Source organism: Papio anubis, chromosome 20, assembly GCF_008728515.1.
Source record: "Papio anubis isolate 15944 chromosome 20, Panubis1.0, whole genome shotgun sequence".
In the NCBI taxonomy this organism is placed as follows: domain Eukaryota; kingdom Metazoa; phylum Chordata; class Mammalia; order Primates; family Cercopithecidae; genus Papio; species Papio anubis.
Genome location: NC_044995.1, coordinates 32,392,778 through 32,415,693, shown reverse-complemented (window position 1 = coordinate 32,415,693; position 22,916 = coordinate 32,392,778). Strand labels below are relative to the sequence as shown.

At 56.4% G+C, this 22,916-nt stretch overlaps 2 protein-coding genes across 4 annotated transcripts; both read right to left on the bottom strand.

Moving 5' to 3' along the window:
- Positions 1 to 991: 991 nt before the first annotated feature.
- Positions 992 to 5,098, bottom strand: LPAR2 (lysophosphatidic acid receptor 2). The gene is given in 3 exon segments (XM_031659722.1): positions 992 to 1,895; positions 4,320 to 4,378; positions 4,380 to 5,098. Coding segments are annotated over 3 exon segments (1,062 nt in total). The 5' UTR covers positions 5,069 to 5,098; the 3' UTR covers positions 992 to 1,581.
- On the bottom strand, positions 992 to 21,985 carry GMIP (GEM interacting protein). Of its 3 annotated transcripts, XM_003915232.5 has the most exons (23): positions 21,837 to 21,985; positions 20,866 to 20,950; positions 20,308 to 20,383; positions 20,142 to 20,199; positions 19,100 to 19,225; positions 18,950 to 19,014; positions 18,739 to 18,846; positions 17,059 to 17,139; positions 16,809 to 16,979; positions 16,570 to 16,707; positions 16,035 to 16,231; positions 15,586 to 15,698; positions 15,376 to 15,465; positions 13,762 to 13,839; positions 13,524 to 13,678; positions 13,138 to 13,326; positions 12,904 to 13,041; positions 12,619 to 12,815; positions 11,903 to 12,302; positions 8,227 to 8,293; positions 5,870 to 8,090; positions 4,320 to 5,747; positions 992 to 1,895 (listed from the first exon to the last, which is right to left on the bottom strand). In XM_003915232.5, the coding sequence occupies exons 1-21, from the start codon at positions 21,853 to 21,855 to the stop codon at positions 7,717 to 7,719; spliced, it is 2,925 nt and encodes a 974-aa protein (XP_003915281.3). In that variant the 5' UTR covers positions 21,856 to 21,985; the 3' UTR covers positions 992 to 1,895; positions 4,320 to 5,747; positions 5,870 to 7,716. The 3 variants fall into 3 exon arrangements, with proteins under 3 accessions (XP_003915281.3, XP_003915282.3, XP_009192245.3); XM_003915233.5 differs by lacking the exon at positions 13,762 to 13,839; XM_009193981.4 differs by lacking the exon at positions 13,762 to 13,839 and having other exon boundaries at positions 15,376 to 15,456.
- Between the last annotated feature and the right edge of the window lie 931 nt (positions 21,986 to 22,916).

The following is a 22,916-nucleotide window of genomic DNA, read 5'->3' as shown; positions in this document are numbered from 1 at the left end:
AAATGGCTGGGCACATGACCTTGAACCATCAGGGCTCAAACAAAAGGGCAGTGGGGAGGGAGGGGGCTCATAGGGTCCAGACACTACCCTGAGCTGCAGAGAAAGACAGGTAGACAGGCAGTGAGATGGAGGCAGAGCAACAGACAGGGGAAACAAAGAACAGAGGTAGAGGGGAACAGATGCAAGACCCCAATAAGAGAGAGGGGCTGGGCATGGTGGCTCATGCCTATAATCCCAGCACTTTGGGCGGCCAAGGTGAATGGGTGGATCTCTTGAGATCAAGAGTTCGAGACCAGCCTGACCAACATGGTGGGATCCCACCTCTATTAAAAATATAAACATTAGCCAGGCATGCGGTGGCTCACACCTGTAATCCCAGCACTTTGGGAGGCTGAGGTGGGTGGATCATTCAAGGTCAGGAGTTCAAGACCAGCCTGGCCAACATGGTGAAACACCATCTCTACTATAATACAAAAATTAGCCGAGTGTGGTGGCAGATGCCTGTAACCCAGCTACTTGGGAAGCTGAGGCAGGAGAATCGCTTGAACCCAGGAGGCAGAAGTTGCAGTGAGCCGAGATCAAGCCACTGCACTCCAGCCTGGGCGACAGAGTGAGGCTCCCTCTCAAAAACAAACAAACAAACAAATAAATAATAATAAAAATACAAATACAGAGATTAGCTGGATGTGGTGGCATGTACCTGTAATCCCAGCTTCCCCTGAAGCACGAGAATCTGGAACCTGGGAGGTGGAGGTTGCAGTGAGCCGAGATTGTGCTATTGCTCTCCAGCCTGGGCTACAAAGTGAGACTCTGTCTAAAAAAAAAAAAAGAGAGATGGAATAACAGCCAGCCAGACTGAAGAAGAGGGAGCACAGGGCCAAGGAGATACCATGTTGAAGGATCCTTGCTGGACCTGGGCCAAGGTAGACAATTCCGGGACACATGGAGAGATACACTGTCTGAATTGATAACAACAAATGTTTTGGAGACCTCAGAGTGAAAAGAAAGGTTTACTCCTTGTATCATCCCCTCCCAGTGGACTGCTTCAATTCTAACAGAGACAGACCAGCCCCTGGAGGCTGCAAGGAGCCACAAACCTTTCCCAGCTCACACTCTGCATCCCTTAGTCTCTGCTGCTAAAGAATCAGCCTCAGGTGGATGGGACATCCACAAGTCTGTCCTCATTACCCAGTCACACTGGGTAGCATGGCCCAAGAGAGCCCTCATCTCTCCCCACCTTAAAACCCTCAGCATCACACAGCAGGAACAGTCCACAGGGCTTACCAAGGATACGCAGTGAAAACAGAAAAATGTCTGTTACAAACCCCCTAAACCTGAGATGGCTGAAGAGCCAGATTCCTGTGCCCCATCTGACTCCTCCAGGCAGTGGGAGATGACCCCAAGCCCCCATTCCCTGGGCAGAGTGGTGTGCCTGGGGAGGGCTGGCAGTGGTGCTGTGCCATGCCAGACCCTGGCCTGACAGTCAGTCAGTCCCGCTGGTTGGGTTGAGCCAGGAGCACCCACAAGTCATCAGGGGCTGTGGATTTGTTGCTTGCTGCATACCGCTGAAGTTCAAGGTAGCTAAAGGGTGGAGTCCATCAGTGGGTGGCCGTTCTCGGGAAGCATGATGCGAGTGCTGGCACCTCCCTGGGCAGAGGATGTATAGTGGGCAGACTCGCGGGTGGACCGGCGGAGGCACGCACAGCAGAGGAGGCGGCGGAAGGTGCGGCGCATCTCAGCATCTCGGCAAGAGTACACGGCAGCATTGACCAGTGAGTTGGCCTCGGCCAACAGTAGGAAGTACTTTTCTACAGCCAGGACATTGCAGGACTTGCAGCCCAAACCATCTAGGAGCAGTACCACCTGGCCTGGTGTCCAGCAGACCACGAAAGCCCCTGTGGGACAGAGGCGGAAGTGAGCTGGGCAAGCTGTCAGAGGCGCGGCACCTACAGCTCTCAGTTTGGGGTTGGAGAGGTCTCCAGAGCTCAAACAATAACCGTGCAGTTTGCAGTGCAAGAGTTGCCTGTTTTGCTGATTCTGCAGTGTGACAGGAAGACCCGCTAAGATGGGCCATCTTTGCTAATTGGTACACAGTGGCCAAGGCACTGGACATTTTGTGTGTGTGTGCGCGTGTGTGTGTGTGTGTGTGTGTGTGTTTGAGATGGAGTCTTGCTCTGTCGCCAGGCTAGAGTGCAGTGGTGCAATCTTGGCTCACTGCAACCTCTGCCTCCCAGGTTCAAGAGATTCCCCTGCCTCAGCCTCCAGAGTAGCTGGGACTACAGGTGCCCGCCACCATGCCCAGCTGCTTTTTTTTTTTTAATTTTAGTAGAGATGGGGTTTCACCACGTTGGCCAGGATGGTCTCGATCTCCTGACCTCATGATCCGCCTGCCTCGGCCTCCCAAAGTGTTGGGATTACAGGCATGAGCCACTGCGCCTGGCCTGTGTGTGTTTTTTTGAGACAGGGTCTCCTTCTATCACCTAGGCTGGAGTACAGTGGCATGATCATACCTCACTGAAGCATTTGACAGGCTGAGGCAGGATAATCGCTTGAGGCCAGGAGTTTCAGACCAGCCTGGGCAATATAGTGAGACCTCATCTCTACAAAAAATAAAAAATTAGCCAGGTGTGGTGGCACATGCCTGTAGTCCCAGTTACTCAGGAAGCTGAGGCGGGAGGATTGCCTGAGCCCTGAAGGTCGAGGCTGCAGTGAGCTACGATGGAGCCACTATAGTCCAGCCTGGGCAAGAGTAAGACCCTGTCTCTAAAAAAAAAAAAAATTTCAGGCTGGGCGCGGTGGCTCAAGCCTGTAATCCCAGCATCTTTGGGAGGCCGAGACGGGCGGGATCAATGCAGGTCAGAAGATCGAGACCATCCTGGCTAACACGGTGAAACCCTCTGGTCTCTACTAAAAAATACAAAAACTACTGGTGAGGTGGCAGGCGCCTGTAGTCCCACCTACTTGGGAGGCTGAGGCAGGAGAATGGCATGAAACCGGGAGGCGAGCCAGTGAGCTGAGATCCTAGCCACTGCACTCCAGCTCCTGGGGCAGACACAGCTGGCATCATTCCAAAAAAAAAAAAAAAAAAAATTTCCAGCCCTAAGTGCGCTGGTGCGGTGGCTCATGCTTGTAATACCAGCACTTTGGGGAGGCCAAGGCGGGCGGATGACAAGGTCAAGAGATCGAGATCCACAACATACAGGAAACCCCATCTCTACCAAAAATACAAAAAATTAGCCAGGCTGTGAGGGCATGCACCTGTAGTCCCAGCTACTCAGGAGGCTGGAAGCAGGAGAATCACTGAACTGGGAGGCGAGGTTGCAGGAGCCGAGATTGTGCCACTGCACTCCAGCCTGTTGTGACAGAGATGGAGACTCGGGTCTCAAAATAATAATAATAATAATAATAATTTAAAAATACATAGATTAAAAATAATTTTTTTTTTTTTTTTTTGACGGAGTCTCGCTCTGTCGCCCAGGCTGGAGTGCAGGGCCGGATCTCAGCTCACTGCAAGCCCGGCCCCGGTTCACGCTTCATTCTCCTGCCTCAGCCTCCCCGAGAAGCTGGACTACAGAGGCTCGGCCACCGGGCCTCGCTAGTTTTTTAGGCCTTGGCTGAGACGGGTTTCACCTTGTTAGCCAGGGATGGTCTCTCATCTCCTGACCTCGCGGGATCCGCCTGCCTCGGCCTCCCAAAGTGCTGGGATACAGGCTTGAGCCACCGCTACCGCCGACAAAAAAAAAATAATTAAAGGCTTTTTGTTAAACCAGGCTTAGCACTGCTAAAAACTTTTTTTTTTTTTTGAGACGGAGTTTCAAAAACTCCACCTCACCTGGCTAATTTTGTATTTTAGTAGAATGCCTCCCATGTTGTCAAGCTGGTTGCCAACTCCTAACCTCAGTTGATCGGCCCGCCTCAGCCTCCCAAAGTGCTGGGATTACAGGCGTGAGCCACCACACCCGGCCAGCACTGCTAAAAACTCTCAAGGGCTTCCCACGAAACTCAAAATATGACTCCTGTCTGTGCCCCTTAAGGCCTTGCTGAACTCTCCTCCTCACAAGCCCACTTTCCTCTTTAGAGGCTCTGGCCTGGTACTGCCTTTAGGTTTTTCCTTCGTTTCCTCTGCCTGGAACTCTCTCTGTTCCTATCCTCAGCATTCAGGCCTCTGCTCATATATCACCTCCCTGGAGAACATTCCCCACCTAAGTCTTCCCCCCATCACCCTCTATCAGGTAGCTTGTTTTGTTAATTGCTTCGAAGTGTCTTGTGGGAGACAGGGGGAAGCAGGGTGCCTGTTGCCCCCTGAGGGCCCCACTCACCCAGGATGATGACGGCCACAGTCTTGGAATTGTGGCTGAGAGCGTGGTCTCGGTAGCTGGTGGCAGCTGACGTGCCTGCCATGCGATTTCGCACCAACAAGACGTAGAATAGTAAAAATGCGGGTGTAGACAGCCACCATGAGAAGGAAGACAAGCAGGCTCGACAGAGCCCAGACAGCCAAATAGGAGCGGCTGAGCAGGGGTGCCATGCGCGAGCAGCGGTCCAGGGCACAGAGGCAGTGCCAGGAGTGGGCGGGCAGCAGCCCCAGGCCCAGGGCAGCCACCCACACGCCCACAATGAGCATGACCACGCGGCCACGGGGCAGACGGCTGTGCAGCTGCACAGCCATCACACTGCGGTGCCGCTCCACAGCGATGGCCAGCAGTGTGGCCACCGACGCAGTGAGGCTTGTGTCCAGCAAGCCCTGCCGCAGGAACCAGCCCTCAAGTGAAAGTCGGGCTGTGCGGGGACCAGTGTGGAACATGAGGAAGAGGTAGGCCACGCCCGCGAAGAGGTCAGCGGCGGCCAGGTTGCCTAGCAGGTAGTAGATGGGCTGGTGGAAGCGGCGGTTGGAGGCGATGGCTGCTATGACCAGGAGATTGGTGAGCAGCACCAGTACGCTGACGGTCAGCCCCAGTGCCACCACGACCACATCCTTGGGCCGCCAGTGAGAGCTGAGCTCCTTGCCACTGTTGTTATAGAAGAAGCCAATGGTCTCGTTGTAGTAGCAATGGCCCATGGTGACCATCTGGGGACACAAGAGATCAGTGCATGTGGCGCTTCTTGGAAGGACACAGAGAGGGGCGGCAGCTACAGAGGACAAGGAAGGACAAGGGTCTTGAATTCAGATGCTTCAGAGCAAAGTGGCAGTGGTGAGGACCACGGTAGCCTGGAAAAAGCAAGCTCCATGGGGCTGGGGTGGGGGTGGAGGAGCTGCTGTTTCTTACCTACTAATAAGACCTGTGTCAAGACATAACCCAAGTCAACAGGGTTTTGAACCAGAAGAAGTGAAACAAAACCCATCTATGGTCGAATCCCAGCCCACCTGCCGCCAATGTGTGACCCGGTTTGGGTTGTAGGGAGAGGAGGGTCAGGGCAAGACAAAGGGGTGTGAGCTGCGGGACGAGATGAGGGAGGGTCACTTAAGTGCTGGAGTCAGTGTGGGGAGCAGAGACCCGGGAGCATGTGCCCACAAGAGTGAGGTCACTTGCTAGGACCCTGCGAGGGAGCGGTGCCGAGGCGTGGAGGTGATCGGAGTGGACAGAGAGTCGGTCCCAGAAGTTGGTCTGCCGGATTTGGGCGCGAGTGCTTCCCAAGCGGGTGGGGCAATAGGCTGTTCCGGGTGGGACGGAGGACACTGGCGGTCTCCGGGACAAAGACAGCGGTTGGGGAAGGGACAGCTGGCCGGGCCTCCAGGCGTCTCCAGACTGGGGAAGGGGTAGGGGGTTAAGGGATCAGGGGGCTGCGTCCTGGCCCCGCAGGCACGTGCCGCGCCCTTCCCCCGGGCCCAGGCCCGCACCCGCCCGCCTCCCGTCCGTGCCGGCCTCACCTGGGCCTCCCGTCACGCCGCAGATAAGGCGGGCTCGCGGGGGTTCGGGGCGGGCTCGAGGCCCATGGCCCGGCGACCGCGGCGGGAGCGGTGGAGCGTCCGGGTGCGCCCTGCGTGGGCTGCTGAGAGGGCGCGGGAGGCGGGGTCTCCCCGGCGCCCCGCCCCTGCCACCTGGGGGAGTCCCGCCCCGCCACCTGGGGGAGCCCCGCCTCCGCGGCCGCGTCGGGGGCGGTGTCGCCCGGAACCGCAGCCCCCCTATTTCCTCCCCGCCTCGCGGCCCCTCGGTCGCCTCTATTTCCGGCGCGGGACCCCCACCCCGGTCCCTGCACACCTCACACGCCCGCAGTTTCGAGCCTGCGGGGCTGAGTCACCCGGCGACCCCAAAATTCCCGCCGCGACTCCGCGCAGCCCGGGCGGAGCTCCAGGTGGTCTTGGGTCGGCGCCCCTTCTCCGGACCCCCAACCCTCCCAGCCCCACCCCGCTCTTCTTCGTGTCCAATGGGCCGCCGAGTTACAAGCCACTCCCTGATCCGACTTGGCTCCCACCGCCCGGACCCCCGCCCATCCTCGGCTTTCCCAGCTCGCAGCTACAGCGCGCCGCGGCCTCCTGTGCGAGGCCCACGCCTGCGGCCCCAGCTGATCATCGGGCGCAAGCTAGGGTTTTGCAATCCCGCCCCCGTACCACTCACCCTGGGACAGCGCTGCCCCCTGCAAAGCCCGGCCCTGCCCTGCCCTGTGGCTTCCTCCCTCCGCCTCCCTGCGGCGGCCCCGGGCTCCCACGGTCCGGAGCACACAGCCCCATTGTCCCGGTTATCTGCACTTTGTTATACTGTATTTGATTATGCAGGACCAGATCGGGACGCAGAGCTCCGGGAGGGCCGGGCTGGCGTGACTCAGCCGGGTGCTGCGGCCCAGCCCCAACTGCCTTTAGGTAGATGCTGCAGGGTGTTTGATGATGCAAGAAGGAGGCCTTGAGGCCAGGCGCAGTGGCTCACACCTGTAATCCCAGCATTTTGGGAGGCCGATGCGGGCGGATCACGAGATCAGGAGATCGAAACCATACTGGCCAACATGGTGAAATCCCGTCTCTACTAAAAATACAAAAAAATTAGCTGGGCGTGGTGGCGTGCGCCTGTAGTCCCAGCTACTCGGGAGGCTGAGGCAAGAGAATCGCTTGAACGCGGGCGGCAGAGGTTGCAGTGAGCCGAGATTGCACCACTGTACTCCAGCCTGGGCGACAGAGAAAGACTCTGTCTCAAAAAAAAAAAAAAAAAGAGGTCTTGATTCCCGTGATCGTTAAAACGGGGGAAAGGAGTGCTGCCCGTGCTGGCCTCTCCCCTAGCAGAGATGCACCCAAGGGCATACAGGACAGAGTTTATTAGAGGCCATCAGACCCCAGGCACCACCAGGATGTGGAGTCTGAGCTGCCCACCTCCTCCAGGAAGGTCACTTCGAGTCCACGAAGGGGGCAGGCAGGTGTGGGGGAGTGATCACAACCAAAGTAGCAAAAGCACCCCTGTCCCAGGGGTGGGAGACTAGGGTGAACCCCCAGGATCTCATAACCTGTATTGACCCTGAGTATTGACCCTGAGTGACCTCTGAGCCTGAGTGGCCCTGATGCTTGGCAGTGACCTGTGTCCAGTTAGGGGATTCCAGGACATTGCCCCCGAAAGGGTTTTAGGCCTCCCATAGGCCATGTATTAAATAGTTTTTCCTTATAGGAACCCTCTGGACCTCTCCCAGTATTGAACTCCTGGCAGGCTGTTTGGCCACCAGGTGGTGGGAGGTAGGGAGATTGCGTCCGTCTTCACAATCTGGGCTTCTTCCTTATTTAGCGTGCCAGGGTGGTCAGAGATGGTCCTCGGCTTCCTCAGGCTGGACGTCCGGGCAGCAGGTGGCCCTGGGCACAGCCTCGCTGTCCAGTTTAGAGAGTAGCCGGGCTGTCTCCTGGGTGATCTCAAAATGCTTGGGCAGCGGGGTGCGGCGCAGGGGGCTGCCCTCAGGGGAGGCAGCTGCAGGGCTAGGCCCCCGCCCCCGCAAACTCCCTCTGGGCACTGATGTGATGGGGGTCTCCTCGCACAGCTTGGAAGCCACCAGGGCCAGACTGGACAGCTGGTGGGTTACAGGCCTCACACCGCCCCGGGGATACTTCACTGGCTGGCGGCTGAAGTGGCCACGAGACTGTGTCCCCAGGAGTGAGTCCTCTGGGCCTTGGCTGGACACTGTGTGTGGGGTGGGTGGTCAGTGCAGAGTACCCCCAAGTTCTCTGGATATCCCCCCCAGGAGTCATCTTTTAGCCAAGTCACCCTGGGGCCAAGGCACCCCCAGAACTCCTGAGCCTCTCCCTAACATACTCACCTTCCCCTCCCCCATCTTTGGTGCCTTCAGCCACGTCCTCTCTCTGGTCACTCTGTGGAGTTGGGATCTGCAGGGAGAAACCGACCCCAACACTAAAATCTCAGTTCTTTGAGATTCCTAGAGAGCTGAGGGTTTGTTCCTGCACATGCAAAGGGAATAGCCAGTGCAAAGGCCCTGAGGTAGGAGCGTGCCTGGTGTGTTCGGACGCAGCCCCACCCTGTAATGAATGAGGGAAGGGTGGTAGGAAGTAAGACCAAAGAGGAGTGGGCTCAGGTGGCTCTGCCAGCCACCCCTGACTTCGCACCTACTATGCACTGGGTATGGACCACCACTGAACTCCTCCTATGCACAGGGCATGGACCAGCACTGAATGTGCGCCTGTCATCCTTTGCAGTTTTGGTGTTTGGGGATAGACGATGCCCTTATAAGCGTACTGCTTGGCCAGGCATAGTGGTGCATGCCTGTAATCCCAACACTGGTGGATTATCTGAGGTCAGGAGTTCGATATCAGCCTGGCCAACATGGTGAAACCCCGTCTCTACTAGAAATACAAAATTTAGCCGGGTGTGGTGGTGCATGCCTGTAATCCCAGCTACTAGGGAGGCTGAGGCAGGAGAATCACTTGGACCTGGGAGGTGGAGATTGCAGTGAGCTCAGATCATGCCCCTGCACTCCAGTCTAGGCAACAGAATGAGACTCCGTCTCAAAAATAATAATAAGTGTACTGCTTGCCCTTCCAGCACAGAGCAGTGTCATTCACTGAGTCTGGACCGTGGGCTCCATGAGGGTGGGAAAATCGTTTTTTAGCAAACAGCCAGCCCAGGGAGTGGCTCAGCCCTCTCCACATTAGGACCAGATAGCACCTCTGAACTACCATCCTGGGCTGCTCTCTGCAACCTTACCAACCTTACTGTTCCATCCTTAGCTAAATGGTTGGCAGTGTCTACGCATCAGACACTGTCCCGAGCACTTCATGAGCCATTCCAGCTCTCAGACACCCACAGTTCACCAGCAGCTGCTTCCCAGCTCCAGGCTGCTGCAGGATAGATCCTTGCTCTCAGGAATGGTGGATGCAGCAAGATACCAGCAGCACAGGCCTTGGGCATGGACTGTTCTAGCAATCCAGAGCAGCGGGTGCTGCTGTCTTCCTGGTTCACAGCTGAGCTCTGGATCCAGACTGGTGACCTTTATTAAAGATTCCAGGCCGGGCATGGTGGCTCATGCCTGTAATCCCAGCACTTTGGGAGGCCGAGGTGGGCGGATCACCTGAGGTGAGGAGTTTGAGACCAGCCTGACCAACATGGAAAAACCTCGTCTCTACTAAAAATACAAAGCTGGGCGCGGTGGCTCAAGCCTGTAATCCCAGCACTTTGGGAGGCCGAGATGGGCGGATCACGAGGTCAGGAGATCAAGACCATCCTGGCTAACATGGTGAAACCCCGTCTCTACTAAAAAAAGAAAAATACAAAAAACTAGCTGGGCGTGGTGGCGGGTGCCTGTAGTCCCAGCTACTCGGGAGGCTGAAGCGGGAGAATGGCGTAAACTCGAGAGGCGGAGCTTGCAGTGAGCCGAGATTGCGCCACTGCACTCCAGCCTGGGCGACAGAGCGAGACGCCGTCTCAAAAAAAATAAATAAATAAAAATAAAAATAAAAATACAAAAAAAATTAGCCGGGTGTAGTGGTGCATGCCTGTAATCCCAGCTACTCAGTAGGCTGAGGCAAGAGAATCGCTTGAACCCAGGAGGCGGAGGTGCCATTGCACTCCAACTTGGGCAACAAGAATGAAACTCTGTCTAAAAAAATAAAGGATTCCAACTGCGGCCCGGTGCGGTGGCTCATGCCTATAATCGCAGCACTTTAGGAGGCTGAGGTGGGTGGATTACTTGAGGTCAGGAGTTTGAAACCAGCCTGGCTAACATGGCAAAACCTTGTCTCTGAGGCATGAGAATCGCTCGAACCCAGGAGGCGGAGGTTGTGGTGAGCCGAGATCGCACCACCGCACTCCAGTTGGGCGACACAGTGAGATTCTGTCTCCAAAAAAAAAAAAAAAAAAAAAAAGATTCCAACTGCTTACAGTCCCCTTTTAGGGTCATTAACTGCTCAGAGCCTTCGTTGTTTCATCTGTAAAGGATTTTCACTAATACTATCTACCTCTCAGGACTGTGGAGAGGACAACAGGAAGTCTCTATAGTGTCCCCTGCATAGCAGGTGCGCATTCAGTGGTGGTCTGTGCCCTATGCATAGGAGGTGCTCTGTGGTGGTCCACATCCTGTGAATAGCAGATGCAAGGTCGGGGTAGCTGGCAGAGCCACCTGGGCCCACTCCTCTTTGGTATCACTTCATACCACCTTCCCCTCATTCATTACAGGGTGGGGCTGCGCCCTAAGACACCAGGCACGCTCCTACCTCGGGGCCTTTGCACTGGCTGTTCCCTTTGCCTGGAACACCCTTCATCTGAGCTCCATGTGGCCAGCTCACTCCTTCACGTCCTTCCAGTCTTTGCTCAAGTCCATCTGCTCTCTAAGACCTGCCCCCACCATCCTACTTAGTGCTACAAACTGCCCTCCACCTCCCACTGTGCTGCTCCCTGGTGTCATGTGTCTTACCCCACTTTTTTTTTTATTTTTTTGAGGCAGTCTTGTTCTGTTGCCCAGGCTAGAGTGCAGTGGCGTGGTCTCGGCTCACTACAACCTCTGCTTCATGGGCTCAAGCGATTCTCCTGCCTCAGCCTCCTGAGTGGCTGGGATTACAGGTACACACCACCACACCTGGCTAATTTTTGTATTTTTAGTAGAGACAGATTTCTCTTTGTTGGTCGGGCTAGTCTTGAAATCCTGACCTCAGGTGATCCGCCTGCCTCAGCCTCCCAAAGTGCTGGGATTACAGGCGTGAACCACCACGCCCGGCCATTACTCCACCTTTGCATGATCCATTACCCTTATCATCATCACCTCATCACATTTCAGATAACTGACTGTGTCATGTTTATGGTTTGTCTTTCCCCACTGAAACACAGGCACTGAGAGGGCAGGGTCTTTGGATATTTAGCTCATGGATGTATCTGCAGTGCCTATGACAATGCTTGACCCATAGTATGTGTTCAATAAATATTCTGGGGCTGGGCACGGTGGCTCACTCCTGTAATCCCAGCACTTTGGGAGGCCGAGGCGGGCAGATCATGAGGTCAGGAGATCGAGACCATCCTGGCTAACACGGTGAAACCCCGTCTCTACTAAAAATACAAAAAAATTAGCCGGGTGCAGTGGCAGGCACCTGTAGTCCCAGCTACTTGGGAGGGTGAGGCAGGAGAATGGCGTGAACCTGGGAGGCAGAGCTTGCGGTGAGCTGAAATCGTGCCACTGCACTCCAGCCTGGGTGACAGAGCGAGACTCCATCTCAAAAAAATAAATAAATTAAAAATAAATAAATATTCTGTTGGAGGAATGAATGATCACCCATGTTAGTACCTGTGCAGGGCTGTTCCCTCTTGTTACATCATCACTGCCCACTGCTCATTCCTCACTATTCCTTCCAGAATGAACACAAGTTAAATGAGCAAGGGAGGAAGAGAATGAAGGAAATTTTTAAAGGAAAGGAAGGAAGATGAAAGAGAAGGTAAGAGAATTGAACAGAGATAAGGCCCTCTCCATGGCTGTGGGCCCAGTGGGTTCCTACCTCGGTGGGTGTGGCTGTGGGATGCTGCTCCAGGGCACTGTGGGGCTGGGGGTCTGGGCCGGGGTCCAGGCCAGGGTCCGAGGCTAGGACTGGGGGCTGGGAGTCCGGGTCAAGGTCCAGGGGTGGCGGTTGGGAGCTGGCTGTGAGGGGCCCAGGGGCTGGGCTGGAGTCTTGGGGCGGGGGCTCAGTGGCCTGGGGGAGCTCATCCATCCCAAAGATCTGCTCGTAGTGCACAATGAGGAACTCCACAAGCTGGGCCTGATGCCCAGAGTCCAGCAGGCAGGTGACAGGGATGGCACCGGCTGCCCGTGGGCTGTCCGGCGGCCGCAGCAGTGTTGGCCCAAACACAATGCCCAGGTTGTTGGCAGACATCTTGTTTTCCATAAACCGTGCAGCCACCCTGGGGATGGTGTGAAGAGAAAGGTCAGGGTACAGGGTGCAAGGTCATTGGTCTGAGGGTAAGGGTGGGACCCACAGGCCAGCCTAGTGGTGACTTGCCCATGTCACAGGTGTAGGTCGTCTGAGACCAGCAACCACATATCCAGAGCTGGAGGTCAGGGATTAGTACCCAAGGTTATGAATCATGGATTATGGTTCAGAGTTCAGAAAACACAGGTCAAAGGCCAGAGGTCAGTGTCAGGGGTTAGCCAAGGTAGTCAGTAGTCGCATGTCCAGGGAAGAGGGTCGTGTTTCAAGGCTCAGGGACCCATGCACACCTGAACAGATGGGCCACCAGGTGCCGCAGGGTGTTGTAGTTAGAGTCAGGCAGCTGTACCAAGAGGGTCTTCAGCGAGCAGATAACCTCAGGGCTGGGGCTGGGGGTCCCAGGGTCGTCCCCAGGGTCTGCATGCAAGGTCTTAGCCAGAGAGATGAAGGCGTCGTAGAGGTGGAAGGGGATCACGGGGTCGGTGAGCTGGGGGTGGAACGGAGGGCGCAACACGAGTGTAGGTGGGCTGTGGAGGGCCCCTGCCCACGTTCCCCTCAGTGTCCTGAGCACCCACCTCCTGAAGAAATCGCTTGAGGACACTCGAGACATCATGAGGCGAGTTCCCCGACAGCTCCACCAACGCTCGGCCATTCTCGAAAGCCTGGCACAGCCGCTCCACGCGGACCCGGGACCCGCTGACCCGGTAAATGCCCTGCAGGGTGAGGGTGAGAAACAGACGCCCGGTTCGTGATCAGGCCATTGATTCAGTCAGGTCACTTCTGGGGATAATAAAGGGTCAGGGCAGCACCTGCACATCCAGGGCACGGTGTTCTATCTCAGCCGTGCACTTCGTGACCACAAAGGGTACCTCCTCTGGGAAGTCCCTGGGTAGCTGCAGGAAGTCGACCCCAAAGAGGGGTGTCCGTGCTGGTAGCCGCCTGTGTCCACAGAGGATCAGGAGAGTCTCCAGGCAGCGCTTGTGGCAGGTCAGAAAGCACTGCAGGGAAGGTCACAGGGACAGGGAGGTCATTAGGGACCAGTAGGGGAAGAGAAGGTTACAGGGATCCTCAAGGAATGGGGGCTCATGGGAGACATCAGGTTAGGGTCCCGGGGGCAGAAAGGCTGTAGGAAGCTCAGGTCAGGGAGATGATCAGGGATCAGCAAAGGTCATTTGGTCATTAGCCCGGGCCACACCTCCTCACACTCCGTCCCGCTGACCATGAAGGCTTCGCATTCACGGCACTTGGCCGGGCCCCGCAGTCGCCGCAGCCGGTGGGTCTGAGCCGCGCTGGACAGCGTCCACTTCCTGAAGGGGCTGCCCAGCCCATTCTCCAGCCCATCTCCCAGGTCTGCAGGGAGACAGGGTCAGGGGTGCCTGGTCCACCTCCTGCCCTGCCCTGTCCCATCTTGCCCTACCCTGCTTCAGCCTCACCAGGGTCTCGCTCCTCAAAGTCATCTGAGGACTCAGTGCCTGTGGACGAAGCCTTCACCAGCTGCCTCGTGCCAGCGCCTGGGGTCAGAGGAATCATGGGAGATTCCTGGGCTGTGGAGGCACTCTTAGTTTTTAGGGCTTCCAGAACTACCCACTAATTCCTAAGGGGTCAGAGGTCAGGAGGGGGATTGGACAGGTCAGTGGTTAAGGGTTGGAGAATTGGGTCAGCAGCCTGGGGTGTGGTTCATAAGCTGGATCAAGAGGTTGAGGAAATAGGCCGGACGCGGTGGCTCACGCCTGTAATCCCAGCACTTTGGGAAGCCGAGGCAGGAGGATCACATGAGGCAAGGAGTTTGAGACCAGCCTGGCCAACATGGCAAAACCTTGTCTCTACTAAAAATACAAAAATTAACCAGGCATGGGGGCAGGCACCTGTAGTCCCAGCTACTCGGGAGGCTGAGGCACAAGAATCGCTGGAACCTGGGAGGCGGAGGTTGCAGTGAGCCAGACTGCACTCACTGCACTCCAGCCTGCGCCAGAGCAAGACTCTGTCTCAAAAAAAAAAAGAAGGCCGGGCGCCGTGGCTCGCCTGTAATCCCAGCACTTTGGGAGGCTGATGCATGGATCACGCAGGTCAGGAGATCAAGACCATCCTGGCTAACACGTGTCCCCGCCTCCTTACCAAAAAATACAAAATATGCCGGGCGTGGTGGCGGCGCCTGTAGTCCCAGCTACCGAGGCTGAGGGAGGAGAATGGCGTGAACTCCGAGTCGGGAGCTGCAGTGAGCTGAGATCCAGCCACTGCACTCCAGCCTGGCGACAGGAGCTGACTCGCCTCAAAAAGTGGCCGGGCATGGTGGCTCACGCCTGTAATCCCAGCACTTTGGGAGGCCGAGATCGGTGGATCACGAGGTCAGGAGATCAAGACCATCCTGGCTTAACACGGGGAAACCCCGCCTCTACTAAAAAATGCAAAAACTAGCCGGGCGCAGGATGGCGGCTTCGTAGTCCCAGCTACTCGAGAGGCTGAGGCAGGAGAATGGCTATGGAACCTCGGGAGGTGGAGCTTGCAGTGAGCTGAGATCCCGCCACTGCACTCCAGCTCAAGGGCAGAGCCGAGACCTCGGCTCCCCAAAAAAAAAAAAAAAAAAAAAAAAAGAAAAGAAAGAAAAGGCCGGGCGAGTGGCACACACCTGTAATCCCTGCACTTTGAAGACCTGCAGTGATCACCTGGAGGCCTTCCAGGAGTGCCCGAGCCTGGCCAACATGGTGAAACCCCATCTCTACTAAAAATACAAAATTAGCCAGTGTGGTGGTACACACCTATAATCCCAGCTACTCCAGAGGCTGAGACAGGAGAATCGCTTGAATCTGGGAGGTGGAGGTTGCAGTGAGATCATGCCACTGCACTCCAGGCTGGGCGACAGAATGAGACTCTGTCTCAAATAAACAAATAAATAATTTTTAAAAAGATAAAAAAAGAGGTTGAGGAAATAGGTCAGGGGTATCAAGTAGGTCAGAGGTGAAATGATAAAGATTGAGGGTCAGAGCTTGACCAGGGGCTGGAGGATGGTCACAGGTGGAGTGTGGGTCAGGACCAGGTCCTATCCCTACCTGGGCTGGAAGTGGGAGAGTCCAGGGACCGAGACTCGCTGCCGCCACCCACGCTGTCCACATCACTGCCCGGAATGGGGCCTGGAGTCCCTAGGTGGGACAGGTCAATAAGGATGGTCCCTTGCTCCCAAACCCCACTCCTGTAGCCCACCTATGTGTAGGTAGAATGAACTCCTGGCACCACTCCCACCCGGCCCTCATTGCACTCACCTTGCCAGCGCCAGCCTGTGCCCGGATCCTCCCAAGGGCCTGGCTCAGCTGAATTCTCATCTAGCCTTGGAGGTAGAGGCCCAGAGAGCTTCTTTCTGATGTCCAGAGGGGAGCTGAGAAAACAGAGGTTTGAAGGTTTGAATCCCAGGAAACTGGCCTGTGGTGATGGCACCCAGGCATCGTGTCTAGGTACCAACTCCAAGCACTTGGGTCTGCAGGCCCTGACACCCATGGGTATTGTGGCCCCTGCAGTACAGTAGCCCCAAACTCCTGCCCCTGCCCCTAGGACTGGGACAACCCATTCAGCCTCCTAAGACCCCCGAGAGCCTGGAGTACTAAATTCCACTAAGGCTTTGCATTCTCTGACCTCAAGTACCCAGCCTGCGGTGCCAACAGCCTGGCATCGCGATTCCAGGGCTCGTTCCCAACTCCCTGCTCCAGTGACCCACCTGTTCACGGAGGGAACGAACTCCTGGAAAGAGAAGGCGGGCGGAGGGGGCGGCGGGGGCTCGGGCCGCAGCGCCCTTACGAACTCCTGGTAGCGCTGGCCGGGCTCAAACGGCACACAACACTCGGCCAGGGCCGCGAAGGTACGGGGGCCTTGCTCCGCCTGCGCGCCGCGCAGCCCAAAGAGACCCAGGGTCACCTGCCGGGTAGAGACACCAGGTTGCGGAGGGGCGGGGCCTGGGAGCCTGGGGGCAGGGCCAGAGCTGGGGCGGGGTCAGGGTTTGGGACGCACCTGGGCGGCTTAGGAACTAGGGCAGTCGGCCAGGGGACCCAGGCGTGGTCAGAGCAGGGGCTGGTCATCCAGGGGACAGGATCTCATGGGGTGGAGCGGAGACAATGGGTCTGGGGGCGGGAACTGGCTGTCGAGGGAAATGGCCTAGTCCTGGTGTTCCCAGGGTGGCTTAGGGGCGAGGAGTGGGGCACTCAGTCGGGGCCCCAACGGGGTGAGGGGGGAATGGCCTTGGAGATGGGCCTCACCCGCCTCAGCACTTCATCCCCCTGAAACACCAGCTTGCGCACGTGCGACACGATTCGCTGCTTGGCGATCTCCAGGTCCTGCTGCCGCGCGTTGGCCTCGCGGACACAGGCCTGGTACAGCGTCTCGGCCTCCAGCGCCTGGGGAAACCGGAGGCCAGGGGCGGGGTGGGACGCGTGTGGGCGACAGCAGAGGGCAGGGGGAGCCAAAGCGCTACACAGGCTCGGGGCCGGGTGCCCACCTTGGCCTGGGCCTCCTCCCGCGAGCGCCGCCGCCGCTCCTGCTGCTTGCTAGGTCCCGGCGAGGCCTGGGGGGACGGGTCCTCAGGGGACCCCTGGGAGCGCGCCCGCAGGTCCTCACTGCGTTGCACATACTGCAGCTGGGCGCGCCGCAGTGCCTGCACCGCCTCATTCTGGGGGATCATCGATGAGGAGAACGTCAGCGTCCAGGCCTCTCTCTTAGCCTACCCCTCCACCCATTCCAAGCCTCACCATCCGCTTCTGTTCCTTCATCCACTGCTCCTTGAACTCCTTCCGCCACTTCTCAATCTCAGTCCGTTTGGCGGCGAGGGGCTGGCAAGGGTTGGGGATGGGGATGGAGACGCTGCCTTAGGGCGACCCCAGAAGCAGCCACCCAGTCCTTCCATTCCTGCACCATGTGCTTTGCCGCCTCTGGACTCTTTTTTTTTTTTTTTTTTTTTTTTGAGACAGAGTTTTGCTCTTGTTGCCCAGGCTGGAGTGCAAGTGGGCAATCACGGCTCACTGCAGCACTGAACTTGAACTCTTGAGTTCAAGCAATCCTCCTGCCTCAGCCTCTCAGTTAGTTAGGACTACAGGCATGTGCACTAGGCCTAGTTAATTCAAAAAACAATTTCTTTTTTTTTTTTTGGTTAGCCAGGTGTGTTCATTCATGCCTTTAATCCCAGCATTTGGGAGGCCAAAGTGGGCAGATCACCTGAGGTCAGGAGTTGAGTTCGAGACCAGTCTGACCAACATGGTGAAACCCCGTCTCTACAAAAACACAAAAATTATACAGATGTGATGGCACACTCCTGTGGTCCCAGCTACTTGGGAGGCTGAGGCAGGAGAATCGCTTGAACCCGGGAGGTGGAGGTTGCAGTGAGCTGAGATCATGCCACTGCACTCTAGCCTGGATGATAAAGTGAGACTCTGTCTCAAAAAATAAAACAAAATAAAATAAAATAAAATAAATAAAATTTTTTTGGTAGATAAAGACAGGGATCTCACTGTGTTGCCCAGGTTAGTTGAACTCCTGGCCTCAAGCAATCCTCCAGCCTCAGCCTCCTAGTAGCTAGCACTACAGACATGTGTACCAGGCCCAGCTAATTAAAAAACTTTTTTTTTTTTTTGTAGAGATGGGAGTGGGGGGTCTCACTGTGTTGCCCAGGTTGGTCTCAAACTCCTGGGCTCAAGCAATCCTCCCTCCTTGGCCTCTAGAAGTGCTGGGATTACAGGCGTGAGCCACTGTGCCTGGCTGGACCCTTTTCTGAGTCAGTATTCTCCTCCTGGGGTCTCCTCCAGACCTGCTCTCCCTAACCCCTGTGTCCAGAAGTCTCAAGTCACCCCATCCTTTCTGCTTGGAAGCAGAGACACCAAGGCTTTCCTCCTGAGAATACTCAGCACCTCGTGCCCCTCCCCACAAACAAAAACGAAGTTTTTGGCTGGGCGTGGTGGCTCACACCCGTAATCCCACCACTTTGGGAGGCCAAGGTAGGTGGATTACCTGAGGTCAGGAGTTGGAGACCAGCCTGACCAACATGGTGAAACCCCATCTCTGCTAAAAATACAAAAATTAGCCGGGTGTGGTGGCAGGCGCCTGTAATCCCAGCTACTCAGGAGGCTGAGGCAGGTGAATTGCTTGAATCCAGGAAGCGGAGGTTGCAGTGAGCTGAGATCGCACCATTGCACCCCAGCCTGGGCAAAAGAGCAAGAGACTGTGTCTCAAGAAGAAAAGTAAAGTGAAGTTTTGCAATTACACAGGAAGCCCAGCTTGAATCTTTGCTGGGTAACCTTGGGCAAGTTCCCGAGCATCCCTGGGCCTCAGCTTCCTCATCAGTGAAATGGCAATGTTGGTAGTAGTGCCTTCCTCCCAGCTTGCTGGGAGGAAGGACAGCAGGGTACCCTCTGTAACATTCCGTCCCGCCCCTTCACCTGGTAGTAGTCTCTTTTCTGCTGGGCCACTGTCTCCATGGCCAGGGTTCCCAGGCTGAGATCATGCTCCAGAAACAGGGTGTAGATGTACTGCAGAGGCATGTGGCTCTGGGGGAGACAGAGTGGTGTAGGAGGATACTGAAGATCTGTAGGGGGCAAGGGTGAGGTTCTAGTGGGGGTTGGGCTCTCTGGGGGGTCTAGTGATGACTACCTGCTGTTGAATGGACACCTTGCCAGCTTCGGCGATCTTCATGGTGCTCTTAGCAAACTCCAGCTCTGGGGGAAGAGAGAGCAGGGCTCTGGGTCTAGCTGGGGTCTGGGGACTGCCTGGTGCCTGGGGCTGGGTGGAAGGGGTCCTCACCATAGCTGGCTCTCTTTTCAGTCCAGGCAAGCAGTTCCTTGGCATAGCGGCTCCAGGTCTTGGCATATTCCAGGGCTGCGTCCACACCCCCCTTGGTTCGAATGAGCCGCAAGTCCAGTTCCTCCCCTGGGGAAAATGGATGGACCTCTGACCTTTGCACCCTAGTCTGCTATGGATGTCTTCCCTAAGCCCCCAGACCAGACCAGTGGCCCCTGTCCTACAGCCTCACAGCTCCCCAAATGCTGCTTTGGGATCACTTGTCCTGGTTGCAATTTTACAGATTCACTGTTTTTTGGTTTTGATTTTTGATTTTATTTATTTATTTTTTTGAGACAGTGTTTTGCTCTTGTTGCCCAGGCTAGAGTGCAATGGCGTGATTTCGGCTCACCACAACCTCCGCCTCCCAGGTTCAAGCGATTCTCCTGCCTCAGCCTCCTGAATAGCTGGGATTACAGGCATGCACCACTACGCCTGGCTAATTTTCTGTAATTTTAGTAGAGACGAGCTCTCTCCATGATGGTCAGTGTGGTCTCGAACTCCCAATCTCAGGTGATCTGCCCGCCTCAGCCTCCCAAAGTGTGGGGATTACAGGCGTGAGCCACTGTACCCAGCCTGTGTTTGATTTTTTTGGACAGGGTCTTGCTCTGTCATCCAGGCTGCAGTGCAGTGGCACGATCATATCTCACTGCAGCCTCAAAGTCCTAGGCTTAATCAGTCCTCCAGCCTCAGCTTCCAAAGTAGCTGGGACTACAGGCACACACTACCACATCCAGCTAATTAAAACATTTTTTTTTTCTTTTGGTAGGGATGGTGTCTCACTGTTGCCCAGCATGGTCACGAATTCCTGGCTTCAAGTGAACCTCCTACCTCAGCCTCCACCCTGCCTGGGGTCTCCCTGAGGGCTGGGACTGAGATCTGTTGTGTGTACTACCATGTTCCCAAAACCTAAACGATGCCTCGCATGGAAGAAGGGGTCAGTGGTGATTTGTTGAAGGAAAGACTGCTTTCTGTCCCCACTGTCCTGGCCTCCAGACCCCCCTACCTGTGAGGGGTACGGGACCCTCTGGGGAGGGGCCGCTCCAACAGCTGGCTTCGTTGGTCTGTGGGGGAGGGAGACAGTATTCAGAAGCAAACAGGGCAGGGACCTGGCCTTCCTAAGGCCCCCTCTGCCTGAGGCCTTCCTCCCTATTCCCCTACTCCCCACTCACAGCAGTGGCTGTGGGGGTCTTGTCAGGTTCTGGGTCTTCTGAGAGTGGAGGGTCTCCAGCCAGCATCTCAAGGGTCCTGGGGGATAAAGATGTGTCAGGATGCCACCTTACACCCAGTCTGTCCTGCCAAGGGGTGCTGGGGACCTTAGGGTTGTTTGTGGCAAACATCACCTCTGTGGCATCTCTCGTATCTAGGAGGTCTGAAGAATGATGTTTTGGGGGAATCAGGTGAGTTTTTTTAAAATGGGACTTGAAAAAGGGTCTGAAGGGCCCCTGGTAACTTTGGGGTTCATAGAGTGGGATTATAGGGATTGCAAATGTATTAAGGGGTTACAAGAATATGTAGGGTTCTAGGACCACTTTGGGGATTTCCAGTCTATTGAGGGGGACACTTTTGGGATACCCAGGCATTTTGGAGGCTCCCATCCTAGATTTCTCTGGTTATTAGGTATGTAGGTCCAGATGTTACAGGTTCCAAATGGGACTTCAGGGCACCTAAATGGTTAGGGGCTTGGGGCATCTTGGCAGGATTTGGGGGCGATCCAGGCTCAGACTCACACGTTCCCCAGTGAGATTTCGAGGTTGTCCAGGCTCCGGAAGATGTCACTGTACCTCTTCCTGCCCTCAGGAGCCGGGGGGAGCCCTGGGGGAGGGGAGTGTAATACATGGGCTAACCACTGCCTCCCTCCACCCACGGCACCTCAACCAGTCTCATTTGGAGGGGGTGGAAGAGAAAGGGAAAGAGAGAGAGAAAGAGAGGAGTAGGAGGGCTTGGTTGGGGCCAACTTGAGGCAGGCAGATGGACTCACACACCACCAGAGACCAGAGACAGCTGCTCAGAGAACAGAGACACCCACACCCTGGGTCTGCCTGCACCCAGAAGCAAACCAACAAAACAGATGCCCCAGATGCAACCAGGCTGTTCCGAGAAGAGAGCCGGCCTCACAATGGAACCACATGGACCCAGGCGAGACAGATGGAAATACACAAGGGACAGCCAGGCAGAGCCTGAGGCAGAAACACACATGGAGAGACTGAAGCCATGAGGGACATAAAGACCGAATGACACTCCACATACACAACACAGACACAAAGACGGCCGGAAACACCAAGTCGGACCCTGCCACATTTCTGCCGCTGCCCCCCTGCCCCCTCTCCTAGGGGGCCCAGACCAGCACTGCCGGCTCCCCAGGGCTATAGAGGAGCTCTGTGGGGATCCTACCGCGTTGCCCTCTCCCTCAGCACCCTGCCCCCATCACAAAAATCAGAAGCAGAAGCAGCCACTTCCCCTTCCTGGGCCCCCTCCCCCAGGCGTCTGGGGTAAGGGATCAAAAGCGGGAGGGGGAATCAAGGGCTGGCGTCCCGAACCCCTCCAGGTATAGGGCTCCCCACAATGGAGGATCCCTGGGTCCTTCCCATTCAGGAACTCCTCTCCTGGCTTTCGGGACGGAGCGGGACAAGCGTGTCCCCTCAATGTAGGAAGCAGGGGATGGTTGGGGGAGACCCCTCCCGGATCCCCAACCCCCTACCCGGCTCTGCTGCGTCCATGTCTGGGCCCGGGGATCGCTCTGCGGGGACCGGGATGGGGATGGGGTCGCGCGCCGGCGGGGCCGGGCCCCGATTTCCTGCCGCCGCAGCTGCCGCCACCCGGGTTCCGCGTCGCCCCGCCCAGCAGAGACCACGCCCCCATACCGGACCACGCCCCCGTAGCCCGGAAGCCTTGATAGTGACCTCCTCTACCTGAGCCGCCTGAAACTGGGTCCGGCCAGGGCCCCCTAAGCGACCACTGGAGGCTGCAGTGCCCCTGAACTGGGCATCCTAAGACTTCATCTAGGCCATAGTTTCCCTCCCAGATATTTGTGCTACCCCGAATCCCACGGAGCCCCAGCCCCCTCCTCCCTGAATGGTTGCAGAATCCACCCGTCCCGGAGAGCCCCTCTCAGGGGCTCCCACAACCCGCGACCCCGCTGATTCCCTTGCCGAGATTGTCTCTCAGAGCCCTGAAACCACCTGGGCCCCGCTGGAGCCATGGCGCCCCCTAGTGGAGGCCTGACATTCTGTCCGATTCCAACCAAAATTCTAATACTCTGGGGCTGGCGAACCAGAGGCCAGGGGCCTGGGGGATGCTCCCTCCATGACCCTCAAAGCTGGATCAGGCTCAAGGCCCCAATTCCAGCACACCAGGGAGCAGCCCTTTTAGGTAAGGGGTGGAGGTTTGTCCAGAAGCACCAGCTCTGGGGTTGCCAAAAGCTGCTTGTCAGTTATAAAAATGTTCCCACACCCAGCACAGTGGAATTTTGGGGCTGGAAAGAGACTTTAAAGTATGTTTATAACTTTGCGTCCTAAAGGCTTTGGCTGTTAAGGAGGCAAAGATTCTCTGACTGGCTCCGCGCTGCCTACTCTGCAATTCTTGAGTTGTGATGAGTGAGTCCACTGAAAGGAACAACACTATCAACCTAAGAGCCAAGCCAGGTTTCCAGGTCACATCCTGGCTGATGCTCAGCCAGCGCTCCCTGACTGTGACAGGAGATGGTAGAGCAGCGCACGACCCCAAAGAGCGTGACAGAGTCAGGACTTGTAATGATGCACATCATATTCCTCAAGTCTCA